Source organism: Neomonachus schauinslandi, chromosome 10 (assembly GCF_002201575.2).
Source record: "Neomonachus schauinslandi chromosome 10, ASM220157v2, whole genome shotgun sequence".
NCBI classification, from domain to species: Eukaryota; Metazoa; Chordata; class Mammalia; order Carnivora; family Phocidae; genus Neomonachus; species Neomonachus schauinslandi.
In genome coordinates, this window is record NC_058412.1 from 70,932,423 (window position 1) to 70,955,684 (window position 23,262).

Consider the following 23,262-nt stretch of genomic DNA (forward strand, 5'->3'; position numbering starts at 1 on the left):
ATAAAATTTAAAAAACAAAAACAACAACAACCAAAAACAAATGTTTCTATGGAAAAACAAAATCACCTTAAATTTGACTTAGTAGACCTTTTCCAGGAATACAGTCCTCACCATGGGGAAGTCTCATGCAAAATCAAAGGAAATATAATGGAATAGCTTTTTGAAGGAGGCATCCTGCTTACCACTTGCTTTTTCTGGTATGTGTGGATTATACCTGTTTTACACTGACTGACCTGTTAGTTAGTTAGTTAGTTAGTTAGTTAGTTAGTTAGTTAGTTAGTTATTTATTTATTTAAGAGGCAGGGCTGGTAAGGGACAGAGGGAAAGGGAGAGAGAGAATCATAAGCAGGCTCCATGCCCAGCGCAGAGCCCAACGCAGGGCTTGATCTCACATCCCTGAGATCATGACCTGAGTCGAAATCAAGAGTCAGACGTTTAACTGACTAAGCCACCAGATGCCCACACTGACATGTAATTTCGATGGTTCACACCAAACACTAGGTTAAGTCCTTACCAACTGGCATTACAAAAGAAGACACTTACCAGACTGGTGCTGTGAGCAGGCTCCAGCACAGCCTTGGCTGAGGCTTCTTCCCGGCCCGCCGCATTCACGCCGGTGGCATTTTCCTGGGCCAGCCCGAGCGCCTGTCCACTGCTCGTACTCCTCAGCTTATCTGCAATTCGCTGGTTTTCTTTCTCCAGCTTGATTTTGGCTAACTGTGCTTCCAACATCCAATGTTCTTTTTCCTGCTCCAGTTTAGAGATCTTTTCCAAACTCTGCTGAACCTTGAAAAGCAACAGAGTTCTGCACCTTAGAGGATGATGCAGATAAAACTTAGTGGCTCAAGAAAGGCTTCACAGAACATCAACCCCAACTACCTCCCAGAAGTAAAAACAAAAAAGCCTGATTGTTAAACACGGAAAAGGAAATACTGAACAAGATACAAAAAGCACAAACAGAAACTGAGAGAGTGGAGAGTAAAATTAAGAATCTCTATTCATCAAAAGCTATCATTAAGAGAGTGTAAAGGAAAGCCACAAAATGGAAGGCATCTGCAAAGCATGTACCCAACAGAGGACTATTATCTAGAATATATAAAGAACTTCTACAAATTATAAGAAAAAGATGGGACAACCCAGTAGAAAAATAGGAAAAAAAAAAAAAAAGACCTGAACAGACACTGAACAAGACTAAAAACATAAAAAAAGAAGGTATTCAATGTCACTATCAAGAAAAAGCAATTTAAAACCACCCACATGATTACAACTAAAAAGATAGAAAATACAAAGGTGGGCATGTTTGTGGAGCATTTGGAACTACCATCTAGTGCTGGGAGGACTGGAATTTGGGACAAACACTTTAAAAAACTGTTTGGCTGGATCTTTAAAGCTGATGACATCCTATCCTATGCCCCAGCAATTCTACTTCCAGGTGTATCCCCGACAGAACAGTGTGCATATTTACCAGAGACATGTGTAAGGATGCTCACAGGAGCACCAGGATAGCCAAACACCTGAAACCACCCAAACACTCCTTAGGCCGTAAAAAAGAATACTGCCTACTCACAATAGAATACTCAACAACAATGAAAATGGACAGATCACAATTACATATAACACGGATGAGTATTACAAATACATTGGACAAAAGAAGCCAGACCTGAAAGAATATATGTTATATAACCTCATTTAATGAAAAGTCCATTTACTGAATTTTTACACTAATCTTAGAGTGTAGGATGATGGATCTCTTTGGAGGCAAGGAGAATAACTGGAAACGGGCACAAGGAAGGCTTCTGGCAATTTTTTTTAAAGGTATACTTTACATAAAGAAATGTTCTTTTTAAAAAAATTTATCTAAGGTGCTAGTTACATCAGTATGTTTACTTGTGAAAATTCACTGGGCTATATATATAGTTGACCCTTGAACAACCCAGGTTTGAACTACGTGGATCCACTTATACAAGGATTTGTTTCAATACATACAGTACAGAACTATTAACGTATTTTCTCTTCCTTATGATTTTGTTAATAACATCTTTTCCCTAGCTTACTTTATTGTAAGAATGTGGTATATAATACACATAATATACAAAATATTTATTAATCAGCTATTTATGCCCTTAGTGGGCCTTCCAGTCAACAGTAGTTAAGTTTTGGGGGAGTCAAGAGTTCTATATGGATTATTGAGTGCACGAGGGGGGGGGTGTCAATGCCCCTAACCCCCATGTTGTTCAAGGGTCAACTATACATTAAGTATTTGTATACTTTTTTTTAAGTATGTTATATTCCATTCAATAAGAAGTTTAAAAAACTAATTCTCAGGACAAATAAAAGTTTGAGAATTACATGAAAATAAAAGCAAGCTTGCAGGGCGCCTGGGTGGCTCAGTCGTTAAGCGTCTGCCTTCGGCTCAGGTCATGATCCCAGGGTCCTGGGATCGAGTCCCACATCGGGCTCCCTGCTCGGCAAGAAGCCTGCTTCTCCCTCTCCCATTCCCCCTGCTTGTGTTACTGCTCTCGCTATCTCTCTCTCTGTCAAATAAATAAATAAAATCTTTAAAAAAAAAAAAAAGCAAGCTTGCAGTGAGTTCCAAATGTTTTACCAACTATCATGGCTGAGCAATTACCAAGCAGCAGACACTGTTCATGGTACTTTCCTGACATTAACCCACTGAAGCCTCCCAGTCCTTCAATTCTCATTTCTCAAAGAACCGAACTAAAGCTCCCAGCAGCTGAACCACCTGCTAAGCTAGCAAATGGCAAAGCAAGGATCGGGACCCCATCTGTCTGGCTCACAACTCTGATTCTTTTCACTGTATCACACTGCCTCGCCTTGGCTCAATTAATCCTTCCACGACCCTGAAAGGCAGATATTATCCTCAGTGCAGAGAGGCAGGAAGTGACGCCCAGTGCTTATCAGACTAGCCTGCAGCTGGTCAACGGCAGAGTGGGAAAAGCAACAGCTCTGAAGCCAGACAGCTCTCCCCACTTACTAGTTACGTTGGGTAAAAGCTGCTTACTTTCTTGGAGCCTTACTTTTCTTGATAAAATAAGAAGAAAATGGAAAATCAATTTTTAAAGTGTTCTCCATCTTATTGTTTATCCCAGGAATTTTGTTTTTCAGGAATTACTCTCTGAATTAAGTTTTCAGTTCCAACATCCTAGCATATTAATGTCAAAAAGATAAGTGATATGTGCCAGTATGGACAAAATAAAGTCTCAGGTGAATTTATTTGCACTGTCTTTTAAGATAAATACTTCCAAAACTTAAAGCAAGCCTGCTGTTGAAGGGAGTAAGTCTCTGACAAAAGCTAAACCAGTGTCAGCGGGCACCAACTTCTGGAAAAGTTAGTCCCTCCTACCTCCCCCTAACCCCCAAGTTCAACTGCCCAACTAACTGAACATTGGAAATTTCCCTTCCTGATCATTTAAGAAATAAAAATAACGGAGTCTCTAGCTCCTCCCCCCTTTTTGCCTTATTATTCCCGACATCTAAATCTAGTGCCTAGAGAAAAAAAGAATCACCGTGTCCCAAGTGTGTTGATATTACTTTAGTGGCAGTTATACCACCAACTGAATCAAGATGACTTATTTAGAGTATCAACAAACGTTCTTCAGTGAATTATGCTTATGGTGCTTTTTAGCATGTGTTAAACCACTAATTTTACATGTTTACTTATATAACCTTTTAAATTGTTCTGTGTTAAAAGCCTTTTCCAGGGGATTTAACATTTATGCTCTTTTAACAAGTGGCATGATTTGCCAGGCACCATACCTGTTGGGCAAGGCCTTCTCGACTTTCCGTAGAGCTAAGAAGGACCCGGCGGTTTGCCAGTGCTTCTTCGTAAGGCACAGACTCCACAAGGGGCTATGGAAAAAGCATCATAAGAATTCAAGAAAAAGTTCATATCATTCCCTGATTCTACCTACACATATAAGAATCCTAAGTGGGGTTCAATAATAAATTCAGATACACACCAACATACACTACTTCATTTACTAATGTGACAAGGAATTTTTTTTTTTTTAGATTTTATTTATTTGACAGAGAGAGCACAAGCAGAGGGAGAGAGAGGGAGAAGCAGGCTCCCTGCTGAACAAGGCGCCCGATGTGGGACTCGATCCCAGGATCCTGGGATCATGACCCGGGCCGAAGGCAGCCGCTTAACCGACTGAGCCCCCCCCAGGCATCCCAGACAAGGAACTTTTTTTTTTTTTTTAAAGATTTTATTTATTTGACAGAGAGAGACACAGCGAGAGAGGGAACACAAGTAAGGGGAGTGGGAGAGGGAGAAGCAGGCTCCCTGCTGAGCAGGGAGCCCGATGTGGGGCTTGATCCCAGGACTCTGGGATCATGACCTGAGCCGAAGGCAGACGCTTAACAACTGAGCCACCCAGGCGCCCCGACAAGGAACTTTTTTAAAGAAAAATAATGAAGAGGGACTTGTCATTCCAGTTATAATCTACACTAACTAAAGCCATAGGGACTTGTACCGAATACCATATGATTTCACTTCTATGTGAAATCTAAACAACAAAACAAAACAAAACAAAAAAAAACCAGAAACAGACTCAGATACAGAGAACAATCAGATGGTTGCTGGGTGGAAGGGGAGTGGGAAGATGGGCAAAATAGGGACAGGGGATTAAAAGGTACAAACTTTCAGTTATAAAATAAATAAGGCACAGGGATGCAAACACACAACGCAAGGAATATAAATAATAAGTAACAACTTTGTATGGTGACAAATGGTAGCTAGACCTATCTTGGTGATCACTTTATAATGTATATAAATGTTAAATAACTATGTTGTACACCTGGAACTATATAATATACATCACTTACATCTCAATTTAAAAAAAAAAAAAGCAGATTGTCAGGAGATGGGGGCAGAGAGGCAGGAGTAAAAATTACTAAGGGGCTGGCACCTGGGTGGCTCAGTCGATTCAGCGTCTGCCTTCAGCTCAGGACATGATCCCGGGGTCCTGGGATCAGGTCCCACATCGGGTTCCCTGCTCTACGGGGAGCCTGCTTCTCCCTCTGCCTCTGCCTGCCACTCCCCCTGCTTGTGCTCTCTCTCTCTATGTCAAATAAATAAATAAATAAAATCTTAAAAAAAAAAAGATTACTAAGGGGCATTGTCTTGACCATGATTTCAAGGGTGCAGACATATGCCGAAACCTATCAAATTGTATACTTCAAATATATGCAGTTCTTGTATGCCAATTAAATCCCCAATAAAACTTTTCAAAACAAACCAAAAAAACAGACAAAGGAAGACAACAGTACAGTTGTCTTCTGTCTTCAAGTGTACAGAAGATCTAGAAACAGACAAATGTAGAGACAAAAAATGTATTATGTGATAAATGGTGCATTTTTCTAAGTCAATGGAGAAAGGACAGATTATCAGATAAACGCTATAAGGACAACCAGTTAATAATTTAGAAAAATAACTACTTAGATTCCCTGTTTCACACCTACATCAGAATAAATCCAAGATGGATTAAAGACTTGAATTTAAAAACTGAGACCATGAAAATAATGGAAGAAAATGGAGGTGAACATTTCTGTAATCTTGAAAAGTACCCCTGGCTGAGAATCACCACCATAAAGACTGGTTTAATGATATAAAAATTAAAACTTCTATTTTGAAAAAAATACTAGAGCAAACTGGGGGGAAAATACTTCCAACACAGACACAGGATTAACATTTTTATTGTAAAAAAACTAAAAAATAAAATAAAATTCTTAGTATAATAGGGAGCTCTTTCAACCCTAATTAGGAACATCTATCTAAAAATAGGTCAACAGTGAACAGAGAATTGACAGAATGAATACAAACGATAACTTTATGAAAGGATGTTCCACTTCAATAAGCAAAGAACTGCAAATTAAAATAACAGTAAGAAACCTCTTGTCTCTGAGATGGATAAATATTAAATTCATGGGTTAAATTTATACTTCTACTGCTGGTAAATTATAAATAGGTAACCTTCTTAAGTGCAATCTGGAAGAAATGTGCCAAAATTTGAAAGAGTCACACACTTTGAACCAGCAATTCCATTTTGGGAAATTAATCTTAAACATATAATTAAATTAATTAGACAAATATAGGGACATAGGTAGCCTTATACAGTGCTAGAAGGGTAAAACAGTACAGCTACTCTTTTATTTTTATTTTTATTTTTTTTAAAGATTTATTTATTTGACAGAGAGAGATAGCGAGAGAAGGAACACAAGCAGGGGGAGTGGGAGAGGGAGAAGCAGGCTTCCCGCGGAGCAGGGAGCCCGACGCGGGGCTCAATCCCGGGACCCTGGAACCATGACCTGAGCCGAAGGCAGATGCTTAACGACTGAGCCACCCAGGCGCCCCAGTACAGCTACTCTTAAGGGCAATTTGCAATAAATATTAAAATCTAAAATGTGCAAACCACACTGATCTAGAACATTCTACTACTCAATATTCCATACATGTACCTGAGGCATTTACAAAGTTATCCACTGCAGTATTATCATAACAGTAAAAAACTGGAATGAACCTAAATGCCCACCAACAGGGAATACCTAAATGAGCCACAGAACATTCATATTATAGAATTCTATGCTGTATTTAAAAGGAATATAGTAGCCACCATATGTAATGATACAGATTTCTAAAACATTTTTTTTCATTTTTTTAAAGTATAACCTGACAATGTTAATTAGTTTCAAGTGTACAACATAGTGATTCAGCAATTCTATACATCTAAAACATTTTAATTTTTTTTAAGTTTATTTTTTTTAGTAATCTCTACACACAATGTAGGGCTCAAACTCATGACCCAGAGATCAAAAGTTGAATTCTCTTCCAAATGAGCCAGACAAGCACCCCTAAAATATTCTAAATGAAAAAATCATGTGGCGCAATGAAACATGCATTTAGGTTAAAAAAAAGAAAGAAAATTCTATTTATTGTATATTGTCTATAAGTTTATATAGATGCATGTAAATGCTCCAAGATTTTGGAAGGTTACACATCAAACTAATTACTACAGTCACCTCTGGAAAGAAAGTGAAATTAAGGACTGTACTTTACCTGTAATGTAATATAAGAATGTGTTTATTATACATTATGTGTAACCAGAAGTTTTAAAAAATAAGGGGAAAAGGTAAAAAACAAATGCACAAAGTTGCAGGTCCAAGTATATCTACTGTAGCTCTGCATGTAACAGTGAAAAACAGAACACAACCTAAATATCCACAAGCAATGGACTGGTTAAATTATGACACATTTACAGAATGAAATACTATAACAATTTATATTTACAGACATATATTATTTGATATATAAAAATCACAATTTTTATATCTCCAATTCACTATGAGGAAAAAACCAGATTCTAAACAGCGTATGGGGGCGGCCGGGTGGCTCAACTGGTTAAGGGTCTGCCTTCGGCTCAGGCCATGATCCCAGGGTCCTGGGATCGAGTCCCATATCATGCTCCCTGCTCAGCGGGGAGCCTGCTTCTCCCTCTCCTTCCCCCTCTGGCCCTGCCCCCTGCTCGTGCACTCTCTCTCTCTCCTCAAATAAAGAAAATTTTTAAAATAAATAAGTAAAACTGTATGTATTCAGATACACTTTGCTTTTTATAACATAGACATGTGTGTTTCCTTGTGCATGTGCAGCACACATGTACTACAATTTTTCTGGATACAGATATACTCTAATAAAAGTTAACGGTAGCTACCTCTGGGTGGTGGGATTTGGTGCAATTATAATTTTCTTCTTCATGTACTGCTTTATCTTCTGATTTCTTTTATTTATTTATTTATTCACATTCAATTAGCCAACACACAGCACATCAGTAGTTTCAGATGTAGTGTTCAATAATTTATCAGTTGCATAAAACACCTAGTGTTCATCACATCAGGTGCCTTCTGATTTCTTTTTGCAATGACCTTGTTTTCTTATATTTGGGAAAGAATTAGAGATGTATTTCCATTTTTTTTGTTTCTACAAGTTTGAGACTTCTGAAGTTGGATACTTACTGGCTGCCTGGCTGCCTCATTCTAGACACTCCTACCAGGCACTTGGGGACATGAGTCCAACATGGTCTATGCACAGATCACATGTTAATTGAGGTTTGGGTCTCTGTCACCTTCTCCTTCCCGAAGACCTCCCCCAGGACCCACCAACCACCCGTGCCCCCCAGTTGTGTAAAATCTAAACGATATGAACTGTGCAGACTCTCGCCATTCTCTGGAATGATTCCTGATTTTCCCCTGATGTAAATTCAACAGCAGCTCACAAACCTTTCTCAGAGCCTTCATGTAGGCAGCAGCTTTTTTCTTGTACTGCAGCATGCATTCAGCTGAACGAGGACTAATGAAGTCACTCGCTCCTTTAGGCCCGTAGCTCAGAGAAGCAATGAAGTAGTCCACGTTGTTGCTGAAGAAAGATGCGATCTAAATCAAGTGTGACAAGAAGACAGATTTTGTTTTCCAAGAATATATCTAACATATATGCCTAATAGTTTTCGGACCAGAGCTAAAGGTGCTGAGTATGGAAATGAAATTTCAACACCTGCCCCAAAGCCCACATTTATTTATTTGAGGAGAATACCTAGGGCGAAGATTTGTAATAAAAAGACAATACCAGGAGAAAGATTGAGACCAGACTTCTGATAGGTCTTAAGGTAAACAACTTCTATTCTTCCTGAAAACCAAGACTAATTCTGGTTTATTCTGTAGACGATGTCCATAAGCTATTTACCTCATTAATTTCTGCCACTACTCTCAAAATATCCATGTTTGGATTTATACATTCTATTTGTATTTTAACTTTGAATGCTTCAAATTCCAACATGAGACATGACATGGCATCTTGGAATATGTTCACTCTATTTAAACTTAATGTGTGAATTACACGTATAATAAAGACTAGCAATTTAGTAGACCCCGTCATTAACAGATTTAACATGCGTTAAATCTGTGTAAGCAGTCATGAAGATCCATGACTGAACCATGACTCTGAATTTACAGTGCTGTATGAAATGGTGATATAAATAAAAATGTCTGAGAAGGTTATTAGCCGGAAAAATTAAAAAGTGTTGGCTACATTAAAGAATACCCTGTCTTGATAAATAAGAAGTGACTTATAAAACAAAATATCCTACACCTTGGCAAGAAACTTTGCTTACTTTTTGAGAAACTGCTCAAAAAGTAAGCAATGAATCACTAATGGTCTGAAAGGTTTTATTTTTCATCATTTTACTGTATCAAAAGAAATTCTATACTAGGTAGTATTCAAGAAAATAAAGGATTCTAAAAATCCTGAGTCTTATATTCCTTGTAAACGACATGGACGGTTTGCGTTTGGGTCACTGCAGTATACGGTGAGGTTTATTTTCTTTCCTCTTTCTAATATTTCTACATTTTCTAAATGTTCTTCAATAGGCATATATTACATTTTCTCACTGGGCTTCTAAAAATTACAAACTATAAAATTTAGTTTGATCGAATCACATTAGCTAAGTATTAAGCTGCCACCAACTAACATTAGTTCAGATATTTATTTCAGTTAAAAACCATTTACAAAAAATTCAGAATAAAGATCGTAGACCTGTCCTTGAGACAACATTTCAGGTAAAGCAACTCTAAAATTAGCTGTGAAGGATCCAGGTATTTAATATTTCAGAGTTTTCATAAAAGTTGAAAAATGCAGACTCCTCTAAAATGCCAATGTTCTCTTTTTCCAGAATTTTTTGTAATTGAATCGAAGTTAGAATTATCCTCAGAAAGCTACAGCATGCCTGTAGATGCAAGTGTTCAAAAGGGGGCAATAGGGATGGTCTTCTTGCTGGAGAACCCTGTAGGCACAGACCTGTGAGCTGACAGAACCTAAAGATAACACCTTTTAATGATGGCCCCAAGCTCTAGCAAAGTGTCACTGAATATATAAAATGATCTGTGATCACTTCTGATTAACTTAATTACCTGAAAAAATATGTTTCTGTATGAGGCAACCTGTCAGAAAAATAATGGTATATAAACACAGATAGAGAAATTTCCTTGAGAAATTAGGATGCATCAACCGAAATAAATGGGCTAAGACAGCTCTGAATACAGTCCTTCCAGTTACACATATATGGGTAGTTCTCAGAGAAATCTGAATCAGCAAAGCTGTACTGAGAATGTGACAACTGCTGAAATCAGAATATCCAAGAGAGAATTTTTAGAGAAAGTGCATTTTGGTCAGTTTATAATAATAATTAAGTGCTTAATGAGCCAAATAATCATTATCTAATATTAATGGTTCAATGAAAAGACACATGTTGAAGTCACCTTATAAGCACTTGTTAGGAAATAAAATCACAGAAGCAGCACTGTGACAAAAAACTAGGAGAGAAAAAAACCCCAAAATATTAACAAAGGTTTTATTGGTTCTTTTTTCTTTTTATAGAAGTTCCCAATTTCTATAAAGCAGATATTTGATATGCACAAAGATGTATACTGATCATCAAATATCTCCCTAAAAACTAAACTGTGAGCAAGCGACTCATTACAAATGCTAATAAGTCACTCCCATATTGCTTTAAATATTGTGTAGGGAGAAGGAAAAGGGAGACAACCTTATTTTACAAAAAAGTCTGATATTCCAAAAATCCTTTTAAAAGAGCTTACTTAAGAATTAAAGTTCATGTCACTATAAACCGAGAAAACTTACCTTTCCTGCTCCATTTGTTAATGCTGCTACTGATGACAGGATACAGTCATTAGTCGTAATGAGCTTCTGTGTTGCTGTTGGAAGTTCATGCTCTATTGTAGCTTTCTGATTGTAATGTTTAGAAATATCTATAAAAGCAATCAAATGAAAACTCTTACTATCCATATACAAGTTGCACACAACCAGCCCATTAACTTCTCATATCTACTCTTAGAGACTTACACAGTAAATCTGAACAACAACAACAACAAAAAAGGTCCCAACTCTATCAGGATTGTCCTGAATATCAATTAGGTCACAAATCCATGTGGAAAGACTAGAGACAAGTGAGGGTCTGTGTCTCTATTACAGCCACCAGCCTGTGGCTCTGATTATCCCTCATCTGAGTGTTTGCCCTTCTTCTAGGGCTGGGTAAATGACCCTGAGCAGTTATTTGCCAGTAATAACGCTGTTTTCATAGTCTGGGAAGGCACAGATGAGAATTTATCTAGTCCTCCTATAAGCTAGCTGTGAGGCGGGAACAGAACGACCCACAGAGGCACAATGGCCCGCAATCCTTACTGGCCCGCAGCCAGTTTGCTGGCATACACCCTGACACTGACACCAACAAGGGTCTGCACAGCCAAACCAGGACTGAAGGGCCCCATGTCTGGCTTCCCAGGCCACCGCCCCCAGTCCCAGAGTAGTACAACAAAGCCTGCGGTTAGCAAAGCACAGGACACAGACTTAGACATAAAAGCGTTAAAAGAAATTGCAGTAGGTGAAACTGGCCAAACAACTAAGCTTGGCGTTTTCTGGGTCTCTGAGAAAGAATGATTTTGTCCCAAAAATAAGGATAATGGGAGAATTCTTAAGACAACTCTGATTTACGAGGAAGGGCAATGGTATTTTTAAATAATAAAGTGTTCACAATTCATTCTCCTCTGAATTTTTTAGAATACTTCAGGTACAACAGCATGAATTATCATTATCAACAAAGCTAAAAATAAATCACAAAATATGAAAATTAATTTTTATAACAGGTGTGTATGCCGAGAATTGCATTTATTCAGAATCAAGGAATCTAGCTGATTTGACTGGATAATTAAAAAGAAATAAGACTAGTTAGAAAGAAATGGCATTTGAGATTTAACCTGATATGATCATGATATGTTAACACAAAAACCACTGTTTTATGAATAGAATTATTTTTACTAAAATTTTTTTTTTAAAGATTTTATTTATTTATTTGAGAGAGAGAACATGAGAGGGGGGAGGGTCAGAGGGAGAAGCAGACTCCCTGCCGAGCAGGGAGCCCGATGCGGGACTCGATCCAGGGACTCCAGGATCATGACCTGAGCCGAAGGCAGTCACTTAACCAACTGAGCCACCCAGGCGCCCTTTACTAAAATTTTAAAACTGGGGAATTGTTTTACTTATATATTTAATAGACATAAATTTGTAAACTGTAATTTAAGATAGTTTTAGATTCACAGAGAAGTGACAGAGACTTTCTGTACACCCTTTAGCCAGCGTTCCCTACCGTTAACACCTTACATTACTATGGTACACCTGTCACAGCAAAGGAGCCAATTAACTGCTACATTACTATTATGTTTATACTTTTAAAAATAAATGATTATCCTCTATATATTCCTACGATATCCAACTGAATAAAAATTCAATTGGAACACTGAACATTTTTTTTTAAAGATTTATTTTAGAGAGAGAGAGGGAGAGCACGCGAGAGGGAGAGAGAGAATACTCAAGCAGACTCCCCGCTGAGCACAGAGCTCAACAAGGGCCTTGATCCCAAGACCCTGATATTAGAAGCTGAGCCGAAATCAAGAGTCATCCGCTTTACCGGCTGAACCACCCAGGCGCCCCACTGAACGTTTTTATATACTGAACTGCTAGCCCCAACAGAGACATTTTCTTTCTACATACCACAGAAAGTTGTAGTCACCATTTTACTGGAAGTGCACAAATCTTAATACAACTTGGTTGGCAGGTAATCTTAGGTGACTGGTAGATGACTGAGATACTTAGGAAAGTCATACAGTACTTTGAACGCTGACATGGTTCCCACTGAAACAGCACCACTGTAGTTTGACTAAGAATTCTCCTGATCCAATTGATCACTCTTTATTGAGTCCAAAGATTTCAATTATTTAGGGTGTTCCTTGACATTAAATTTTAAATCCAAGAAGAACAAAGAAACCATGTGACCTATGCCAGAGACTTTCTTTTTTTTTTTTTTTTAAGTTTTTATTTATTCAGTTGACAGAGAGAGAGAGCACAAGCAGCGGGAGCGGCAGACAGAGGGAGAAGCAGGCTCCCCGCTGAGCAGGGATCCCAATGTGGGGCTCCATCCCAGGACCCTGGGATCATGACCTGAGTCGAAGACAGATGCTTAACCAACTGAGCCACCCAGGCACCCTGAGATTTCTTTTTATGTTTCCTATGGTCTATCTGCTTTAGACCTGAGATTAAAAATCAACAATTCTCGGGGTGCCTGGGTGGCTCAGTTGGTTAAGCGACTGCCTTCGGCTCAGGTCATGATCCTGGAGTCCCTGGATCGAGTCCCGCATCGGGCTCCCTGCTCGGCAGAGAGTCTGCTTCTCCCTCTGACCCTCCCCGCTCTCATGTGCTCTCTCTCATTCTCTCTCAAATAAATAAATAAAATCTTTAAAAAAAAAAATCAACAATTCTCAGAATTCCCTTGTTAAAAGATTAATTCATTCCAATTTTGAATCCATGTAAGATTGACATGTTTATAAATCTCTAGCTCTCTTTTTACACTGACACCTGCCTGCCTGCCTCCTAGCTCAGATCAAGCAATTATTCAGGGCAAAGTAGCAAGGGAAGAGGTTTGAGAGTTCTCTGAAACACAAAGCTTCTTCTGTTAATGCCAGTTGATATTCACTCTGAGTCTCCGAGAGATACACAGCAGTCTTCCAAGCTAGGTAAGAAGACAAATTTGAACTGTAAACCTAGCAACAGGACCCCATAATCTTGCCAATCACCCTTCATGTTTCCCAATATTCTCTCTTTACATTGTATTTGCAAGGACAGAAACAAGTGGACGCACTAAGGGGGCTGGGGGGAGGGGACGGTGACTGATCCTCCCGTAAGTTCCATCAGCTCATGCCTCAAATAACAACAGTAACATTCTTTGATTTGGACGGCTTGGTGTCTTCTTAATCTTATGTAACGTATGAATAAAAGCATCTGTATGGGGGGTGCCTAGTTGGCTCAGTTGGTGGAGTGTGCGACTCTTGATCTCAGGGTTGTAGGTTTGAGCCCTATGTTGGGTACAGAGATTACTTTAAAAAAAAAATCTTTAAAAAAAAGCATCTGTATAAAATTGTAGATAAATTAAAATAGAAATATAAATAAAATCAAGATTTTTTTAATGTAAAGGAAGGTTTAAGACCCTTCTCATTGGACAGCTACCCTCCACCGCTCTAGCCCCTTCTTTAGAGGAATGCGAGAGAAACCACTAGCGAGAAGAAATCATTATGTCGGCATAGCAAAATTTAGAAAATAAAACCAAAAAAAAAAAAAAAATGTGGCGACAGAGCTACCTATGGTTTCAATGGCCCAGTTCTAGGTTAACTAAAGTTCTGGAAGAAAGGACCACAGCTAGATCTGAATTCCCCAAACCAAAAGCTGCTTGGGAAATAGGCACCGGGCCCTTGGGTTCTCCACACACCAGACTAGTTCTGCTGGTTTGGGGCTAACTATTGTCACCTGCCACGAAGACTGTCTCTTCAAGCTGTGATTCCTGCAGCCAGGGCTAGCTCCAGAAGTACAACAATTTTTTAAATTCCTTATTATTGAAGAAAAGCCACAAAAAGGCCCATTCTCCACACTGAATGGTAAGGTGGTGCTAGGTGAGACTACCGGCACTAACTATGAATGATTCCCAGTGCCATAGGTTACAGAAGGGCCTGAATATACACGTCTTGTACATGCTTTCCAACACTCGTTAGTTTGTAAAATTATTTTCTGTGAAACTAGTAACTGGTCCCTAAGTGTTACCTCCACACCACAACGAATAATCTAGGCTATTATTCATCTGGGCTATTTCTGATAACTGCTTCTGCCCTTTCCCCCTTCCCCTGCCCCAACTGCCTTCAAAAGGAAAAGAAAGGAAGAGGAAAACCTAGAAGCCATGCAGACCTATAGATTAAAAAGTCAACTCAGAATCACAGTTAGCTAAGAAGCATATGAAATGTCCTTCAACTGACTATATTCTTAGTCCATAGCAATTAAACACTGACCAGAGTTTAAAACCAGACCTGCACTTCTCAAGGTTCTCCCGAACAAAACAGGACTTGGTTTCCTCAACTCCTTCATGCTTGGGCTCTAACAAGTGCGAAGTATTTTGCTAAATGCCTCTGAATAGCATGCCTGACTTGATAAAATGCACACACCTGCCTTAAATCAGTTCAGTGCATTTCTGGCTAAAGTACTGTGCATAAGGGTTTCTCTTCAGCACTTTGTTTACCTTCAGAAATGAAGCAGATGGAAAAAGCACACGGCAGTGAGCTGTGCACTTCAACAGAAGCCAAATGCTACTAAGCCTTTCTCTGAGGTCTATTAGCCTTGGCAGTATTTGTTTAAATCTCATTCGGGCAGATCTGAGAAAGTAAGATGAAGGTTTTCGGCTTCTTTATGTCCTTTTCAAGCCTCACCTTTCATGACATCATGAAATCCATGCAGAGCAGCACCAACGTTTGTTAAGACAGAACCGTAGTTTGTCCGAAGGAGTCCATCTGGCTCTGTACCTAGGAAACCAAAATCACCAGCCTAAGCATTTCCCCAGAAGACTTCTTCGCCTGAAAAACTGACAGCCCACCTTCTTCCTCCACTTTTGGGAAGAGAGAGAATAAATTCTGCCTGTGATATGCTGGAAATTATGGCTCCTGACATCTTTGCAGACACATTCAGATATAACAGTGATAAATATAGACATATCCAACTGATCTGCATGATCCACATCCACAAACATTTTTAATGGTTAAGAATCAAAATTAAATTGTTAGGTAGGATTACATATTTTATGATTCTTTTTGAAATAAAAGTTCGTGAATTTCCACCTTGTTATTACAGAACACATTTCTCAATTTCTTCTTTCCCAACACATTATTTGTTGAACCTCACTAAAAACACCATTATTCAGAGTTCCACTTCTGACATGACAGCATGAGCAGCTCCACAGATCCACTCCCCCCAAAAAACTGGTGAAAATTATTTTATTTTATTTTTAAAATATTTTATTTGAGAGAGAGAGAAAAAAAATACGAGAGGGGCAGAGAAGTGGGGGAGTGCGTAGGAAGAAGCAGACTCCCGCTGAGCAGAGAGCCCGACATGGGGTTTGATCCCAGGACCCTGAGATCATGACCAGAACCGAAGGCAGACGCTTAACTGAATGAGCCACCGGGTGCCCCTGAAAACTATAGTGGAGGGGGGTTGGAGGGATGGGGTGGCTGGGTGATGGACACTGGGGAGGGTATGTGCTATGGTGAGCGCTGTGAATTGTGTAAGACTGATGAATCACAGACCTATACCCCTGAAACAAATAATACATTATATGTTAATAAAAACAAACAAACAAAAAACAACCATTTAATAAGACTCTGGAAATGATCCTAAGTGCATACAGCAAATGAAGAAACATTTACTCAAGAAAATCTTTTAAAAACAAAGGGGGGGGAAAAAGAAAAAAATCTTTAACAACTCAGTAAGAACAGCCAGAATCTGTGGTATTTGAACAAAGACCCATTCCCATCCTCCCCTCACCAGCTCAGTGAGCTACAAATCCCACTCCAGACTGGTGAGGCCAAGAATATAATTCTCCTCTAACTGCCAGCTGGAGGGCTGCATTTCACCCTTGTCCCCACCTACCTGTTGCTAAAGCTAAGTTCGGGGTGAGTATGACTAAGAGGTGGGAGTTCTCCCACCCAGCCCCAACTCGGGGGATGGAGGTTCTACCCTGAGCACAGTACCGCTGAGTACACTGGGGTTCTCCATACATAGCCTTGCCCCAGCTCACACTGAAAAAGGCAAGCCAAGGAGACCGGAGGCTGTGGCCCTACCCCTCCCCCCCCAGCCCCTGCCTCCTCCCCCAGCGCTCAGCCACTAAAGCAAGAGTGTTACTCTGAGAAGTGCATCACTGTCCCCATCTCCAGGACCAGAACCATGGCTCAGAGATTTAGTCCAAGGGAGGCACAGGCCTTAAAACAGAAAACTCTGAATCTGTTCCCAAAGGAATTAATTTCATTCTCAACAGAGTATGGAGAAGTTCAAGTCTAAAGGCACTCTCAAAAATAATGGAGCTTGTGGTGAAAGCAGTTAACAGGAAATTGGTAGATTCATAAAAGATATAAGTTAAACTGTAGGCTGGCTGGTTGACCAGAGTGGGGAAGAAAAACAGCTAAGAAGGCCCTCCTGGGGTCATAACAAACCTCAAACACTGATCTCAAAAACTATACCCATAAAGAAGCCCAAATTCAAGGGGGTCATCTGTGGAGCAATTTATGCCCCAAAGGCATTGTTAAAAACAAGATGGCAGTCAGCCAGCAATCAGTGGAGCTTATCCTTGGTAAGATCAAGAAACAAAACAGGGAAAGGGCCCTGACAAAACCACTGTCACCCCAGGGCAACTGTGTGCTGCCCAAGGCTGAACCCCCTGAGAAACAACATCAGGGTGCTTACTCCGAAAAACTACAAAATAAAATTAAACAAGGTCTACCTAGATGGAAAAATACACCATGTTCATGAGCCAGAAAACTTTAACATCATTAAGATGGCAATACTCCCACATTAGTTTGCCAGGCCTGCTGTAACAAAGTACCACAAAGGGGGTGGTTTAAAACAACAGAAGATAGTTCTCTCACAGTTCTGGAAGCCAAGCGCTGACAGGGCCACACTTCCTCTGCCTCTCCCAGCTTCTGTTGGCCCCACACGTTCCTTGGCTTATGGCAGGATTAATTCCAATCCTTGCCTCTGTCTTCATATGGCCTCCCTGAGTCTCTCTTGTGTCTCTGTCTCCAAATCTCTCCTTACAAGGATGGCAGTCATTGGACTGATAGGGCTCTCCCTAAACTAGTAGAACCCCATCTTATCTTGACTACATCTGCAGAGATCCTATTTCCAAATAAAGTTACATACATCGGTGCTGGGGTAGAATTTCACATATCTTTTAGGGAGACACAGTTCAACCCACAAAACTCCCCAAACTGATCTACAGATTCAATACAATCCCTATCAGAATCCCAGCTGACTTCTTTGTAGAAACTAACCAGCTGATTCTAAAATTCATATGGAATTGTGAGAGAACAAGAACGGCCAAACAATCTTGAAAATGAAGAACAAAGTAGGAGAACTTTCACTTCCTGATCTCAAAACTAACTACAAAACAACAGTCATCAAGACAGTATAGTATTGGCACAGGATAGATACATAGATCACTGGAATAAATCTGAGAGTCTAGAAATAAATCCATACATCTATGATCAACTGATTCTTAACAAGTGTGCCAAGGCCATTCAATAGCGAAAGAAGTCTTTTCAATAAATGGTGCTGAGACAACTGGATAAACACATGCAAAAAAGCAAGTTGGAGCCTTACCTCACACCAGATACAAAAATTAACTCAGAATGGATCAAAGACAACTAAGAGCTAAAACTATAAAACTCTTAGAAGAAAACATAGGGGATAATTTTTATGACCTCACATTTGACAACAGATTCTTAGATATGATACCAAAAGCACGAACAATAAAACAAAGATAAATTGGGCTTCATCAAAATAAAAAACTTTCGTGCTTCAACAGATACCATCAAAAAAGTGAAAAGATAACCCAGAAAATTTAAGAAAATATTGTCAATCACATATCCAAAAAGGGATTTGATCTAGAATGTATAAAGAACACTTAAAACTCAATAATAAAAAGACAACCAAACTGAAAAATAGAGAAAGGATCTGAATGAACCTATTTCCAAAGAAGATATACAAATGGCCAATAAGGACATGAAAAGATGCTTGACATCATTAGACATCAGGCAAATACAAATCAAAACTGCAATGATATACCACTTCATAAAGTCAGATGATAACACTAGGATGGCTAAAATCAAAAAGTCAGATAATAACAAGTGCAGGTGAGGATGTGGAGAAATCAGAACGCTCATACTCTGCTGGTTGGAAGCCACCTTAGAAAACAGTATGGCAGTTCTGCCAACAGTTAAACATAGTTACCATATGACCCAGCAATTCCACCCCTAGGTATACACCCAAGAGAAATGAAGGCTATGCCCACTCAAACACTTGTTCACAAATATCTATAGCATCATTATTCATAATAGCCAAAAGGTGGAAACAACACAAACTGTCCATCAACTAATGGGTAAATAAAATGTGGTGGGATATGTAATGGGATATTATTCTGCAATAAAAAGGAATGGATGAATCTTGAGAACATTATGCTGAGTGAAAAAAAGCAGTCACAAAAGACTACATATTATATGATTCCATTTATACAAAATGTTCAGAATAGGCAAATCTGTAGACAGAAAGTATATCAGTACTTGCTTAGTGCCAGGGAGGCATGGAACAGGGGAATGAGGTGATAGCTAAAGTATACAGGATTTCTTCTTAAGGTGATGAAAATATTTTAAAATTAACTTTGATGTGTGATGGTGCACATACCTGTGAATATACTAAAAACCACTGAACATTATACTTTAAATGGGTAGATTATATGGTATATAAATTATATCGCATTAAAGCTGTTACCAAAAAAAAACAAATCACAGTACCCGAAAAATCACAGCATTCTCAAAACATCATTTAAACTGAGATCCATTCAATTACCTGGAAATACTCTCTTCAAGTTAGACCAAAGGGAAACAAATGACATTTTTCCTTCCAAACCTCCCTCCCCTATGCTACTTGTTGGAAAGTTGTTACAAATTCTTATGCTTTGCCCCTCTCCATTTAAAAAAGAAGATGGAGAGAAAGGAAATTAATATTTAATGCATGTCTTCAATGCCTAATTATTGTACATTCTTAATTTAACTTAATAATCACTTTACCTCCATTTTATAAATGGGAAAACAGGTACAGAGAAGTAAAGTGATTTGCCCAGGATCATAAATGTGTAAGGGGCTGGAGGATTTGAATTCAAGTTTTTCTGACTCCAGATTCCTATACTCTTCCTATTCAAACAAGCTAAACATCTGCTTTCTCCAGCTTCTTATACTCTAAGTTCTTCAAGCTGATCCATGAGCAACCAAGAAACTTACTTGGCAAGGCGAGAAGACCGATGTAAGTCTGCAGCTTCTCAAACACAGCTGTCATCTTTTTCATGTCCTGAGACAGCTCTAGATTCCTGGCTCTCAATGCAGATGTGCAAAGAGAAGATCCACATTCTTCTTCTAAACTAGGAATGAGTAGATTTTTCAAAAGTGAGCATCCTAACGATTTTCAAATAGCTGTAATAAATCATCTGAATTCTCAAACAACTATAACCAAAGAGAAACTTTCCAAGGGGGGGAAAAAAAAAAAACTGATCTCATTTATAAGGTTCCATTTTCTAGACCACAATACACACGCCTGTTTGCTGCAAACGACTAACAGAGGACAAAACAGAAAAAACAAAAAACAAAAAAAGCAGATGCCCATTGTCTTTCCATCCTAAGAGCAGCACAAAATTATTTCTCTTAAAAATACTTTGAGGGGAAAAGAAAATTTTGAGGAGCACTGCCTGGCTGGCTCAGTCAATAGAGCATAGCACTCTTGATCTCAGGGTCATGAGTTCAAGCCCCACACTGGGCATAGAGCTTAATTATTTTTTTTTTTTAAGATTTTATTTACTTATTGGACACAGAGAGAGAGCACAAGCAGGGGGAGCGCCAGGCAGAGGCAGAGGGAGAGGCAGGCTCCCCACCAAGCAGGGAGCCCGATGCAGGGCTCGATCCCAGGGTCTTGGGATCATGACTCAAGCAGAAGGCAGACGCTTAACTGACTGAGCCACCCAAGAGCCCCATAGAGCTTGCTTTAAAAAAAAAGAAAGGAAAAAACAAAAAAAGAAAAATATAAAAAAAACTATTTTTGCGGAGAAAAATATTTCATACATTGAATTCCTAAAGAAACCCATATGTCTTTGTAAAAGCCAAACAGATTGAAAAAAAAAATCTATATACACAAATCTAAAAATCAATGGCTAACATTCATATAATACATTGTATCATTTTCTATTTTAAATGGTTACTTGGGAAAACAATTATACAGTTAAAAAAAACACATGGACTCTCAACAGTGTTTATTAAAAATGTGCCAGTAATCAAGCAAAATGCTTTTTATATAAAGCCAAGAAAATTATTAACACAGAAATGATAATCATATCCCTTTCCTTCTCTTTCTCTACTTTGTACCAGACAGCTTCATTCAATACTAAGCCCATTTATTACTAAAAAACATGTCATCTTGTCAATTAAAGTGGTTTTTAAACCAATGATGACAAGTTGCCTAAAAACATAAATACATAATGAGGTAGGGGACAAAACATTCCAAGAATAGGAATCTAAGATCAAGACTTACCCAATGTTTCTAAAAACTTAATAGTGAAAAAATAAATTAAGGTAAAATAAAAATGCATAACCGTTTCAAGTAGTAAATGCTTCCTTTGCAATGGTTCTCAAAGAGTCCTCTTAAAACGTAAGCCAAATCAATAAAATATATTCAATTTAGTCTTATTTAAACTTCTAGAGTCAATTTTCAAAAATCTTTACATTGAACAACCATAAGATGTAAGAATCTGAATGAAACTATAATTCATAATTATTAGTTTAAGTCCTAATTCCCTGATTCCTAAAATTCTGTCATATCCACAAATCAGAAAATTTGGTTACTGAAATACCTTGTCTGGTTAGAATTAGGAAATAAAATGGCTTTTAACACATATTAAATTTTTTAAATAACGAAAGTTTACATTTTTGAAAAGATAAAACCTACTACTTTGGTTTTATAAGGATTTATGAACCATAATTACTTGCATATTTTCAATATCTATGAGTTACTCATCTACATATTTTCTAAACCTTATCTTGCAATATATTATAATACATACATGTTCTTATTTCTCTTATGTTCCAGTTGTATTATTCTTTTTTTTTTTTTTAAGGCTAAATCTTAGGATGAAAAGATTTAGACGAATTAGGGGTCATGGTAATTTTAGGCCAAAAGTATCAAAACATAAAATCAATTATCAAATTTCCAGTTATATGGATTATTTTCTCTTTCCCATCCAGAAATACATAACAAAGAATATTTAAGGTTACTAAATGATATCTTCTATGAGGGCTGGAGCAGATAAAGTTTTTAGTCTATAACTTAAATAAACCACCAACAATAAAAACAAGAAAATACCACTTCAAAGAAACCTAATGATTATAGATCCAAGTGTAGAAGCTAATTACTATAACCTCCACCTAAATGTTTACAGCAAAAAGGATAAAACTGAAAGATTTCTTTCAATAAATGTGTGATTCAATCACTGAAAATACTGACTCACAGCATTATGTGGTTATAGCAGTAACACGCTATAGAACTACTCAAAAAACCCTAACTGGGGCACTACAATTCAATTTTCTTAAATGTAAGTTTATGCTGCTCAAGCCATTATTTTCCTTTTTCATAGAAGTCCAAATTGGTTGTGGTGCAGAAAGATCAGGCAGCTCACAAAGGTCACATGTCGCTAGTTCAAGTCCAGCACAGGTCAGGGGACACCCCACAACTCCCCAAGCTCCTTGGCCTCAAGGGTAAGTACCTTTTTAACTGATAAGGAAGAATCTTCCTTAGAAAACATATGTAAGAGGTTAAATGCTCTGAAAAAGTTTTCAATTTCACAGTTGTCTCCTGGAAAAGAAAAATAATTTCATGGTTAATAGTGTTATTTGACAAAGAGGAGCTTCCACTTCCAGAATTTGTAAAACATAGAAGAAAATTACCAGGACAGTCACAGTATCCTCAGTAATACTTTCAAATAAATGAAGCATTCCTTCCTCAAGAGGGCGGACGTAGGATGCATTTTCATGAAGGTATTGTGAGAACTACATTAGGAGGGAAAGAACTGTGAGTTACATCACTGGAAAATAACAAGTATCAATAGATTTGTAAATGGACTCACTGAGTTATAAACCTAAATTCTTCTGGAAACTTTTTCTAGGAAAAAAGTCTGGCTTTTACAAAACAGAGATGATCACCTCTAACAGTTCCAAATACAATCCCCAAGTCCCCATCTCATTCCAAAAGGAGGAACTTGAAGAGGGGTGACATCATTAACAACGAGGAGGACACTCAGAGAGGACACTGCATTACAACCCACACCAACAGGCCTTCCCCAAACACCGGCTTCTCTAGAGAGGTCTCAGTTTAAAAAAAAAAAAAGGAAAGAAAGGAAAGGAAAGGAAAGGAAAGGAAAGGAAGGAAGGAAGGAAGGAAGGAAAGAAAGAAAGAAAGAAAGAAAGAAAGAAAGAAAGAAAGAAAGAAAGAAAGAAAGAAAG

The 23,262-nt window shown here is 38.3% G+C and overlaps 1 protein-coding gene across 3 annotated transcripts in view; it reads right to left on the reverse strand.

Annotated features, from left to right (window-relative positions):
* Window positions 1–23,262, reverse strand: part of PPP1R21 (protein phosphatase 1 regulatory subunit 21) — a 62,864-nt gene that overhangs the window by 12,701 nt on the left and 26,901 nt on the right. For 2 of the 3 annotated variants that reach the window (XM_044918993.1, XM_044918994.1), the window contains exons 10-17: window positions 22,708–22,809; window positions 22,527–22,615; window positions 20,002–20,138; window positions 15,388–15,480; window positions 10,709–10,836; window positions 8,296–8,448; window positions 3,778–3,870; window positions 544–786 (exon numbers count right to left, since the gene is read on the reverse strand). In XM_044918993.1, coding sequence (XP_044774928.1) covers window positions 544–786; window positions 3,778–3,870; window positions 8,296–8,448; window positions 10,709–10,836; window positions 15,388–15,480; window positions 20,002–20,138; window positions 22,527–22,615; window positions 22,708–22,809 — 1,038 coding nt within the window. The remainder of the gene's footprint in view (window positions 1–543; window positions 787–3,777; window positions 3,871–8,295; window positions 8,449–10,708; window positions 10,837–15,387; window positions 15,481–20,001; window positions 20,139–22,526; window positions 22,616–22,707; window positions 22,810–23,262) is intronic. The other variant, XM_044918995.1, reaches the window with a different exon arrangement.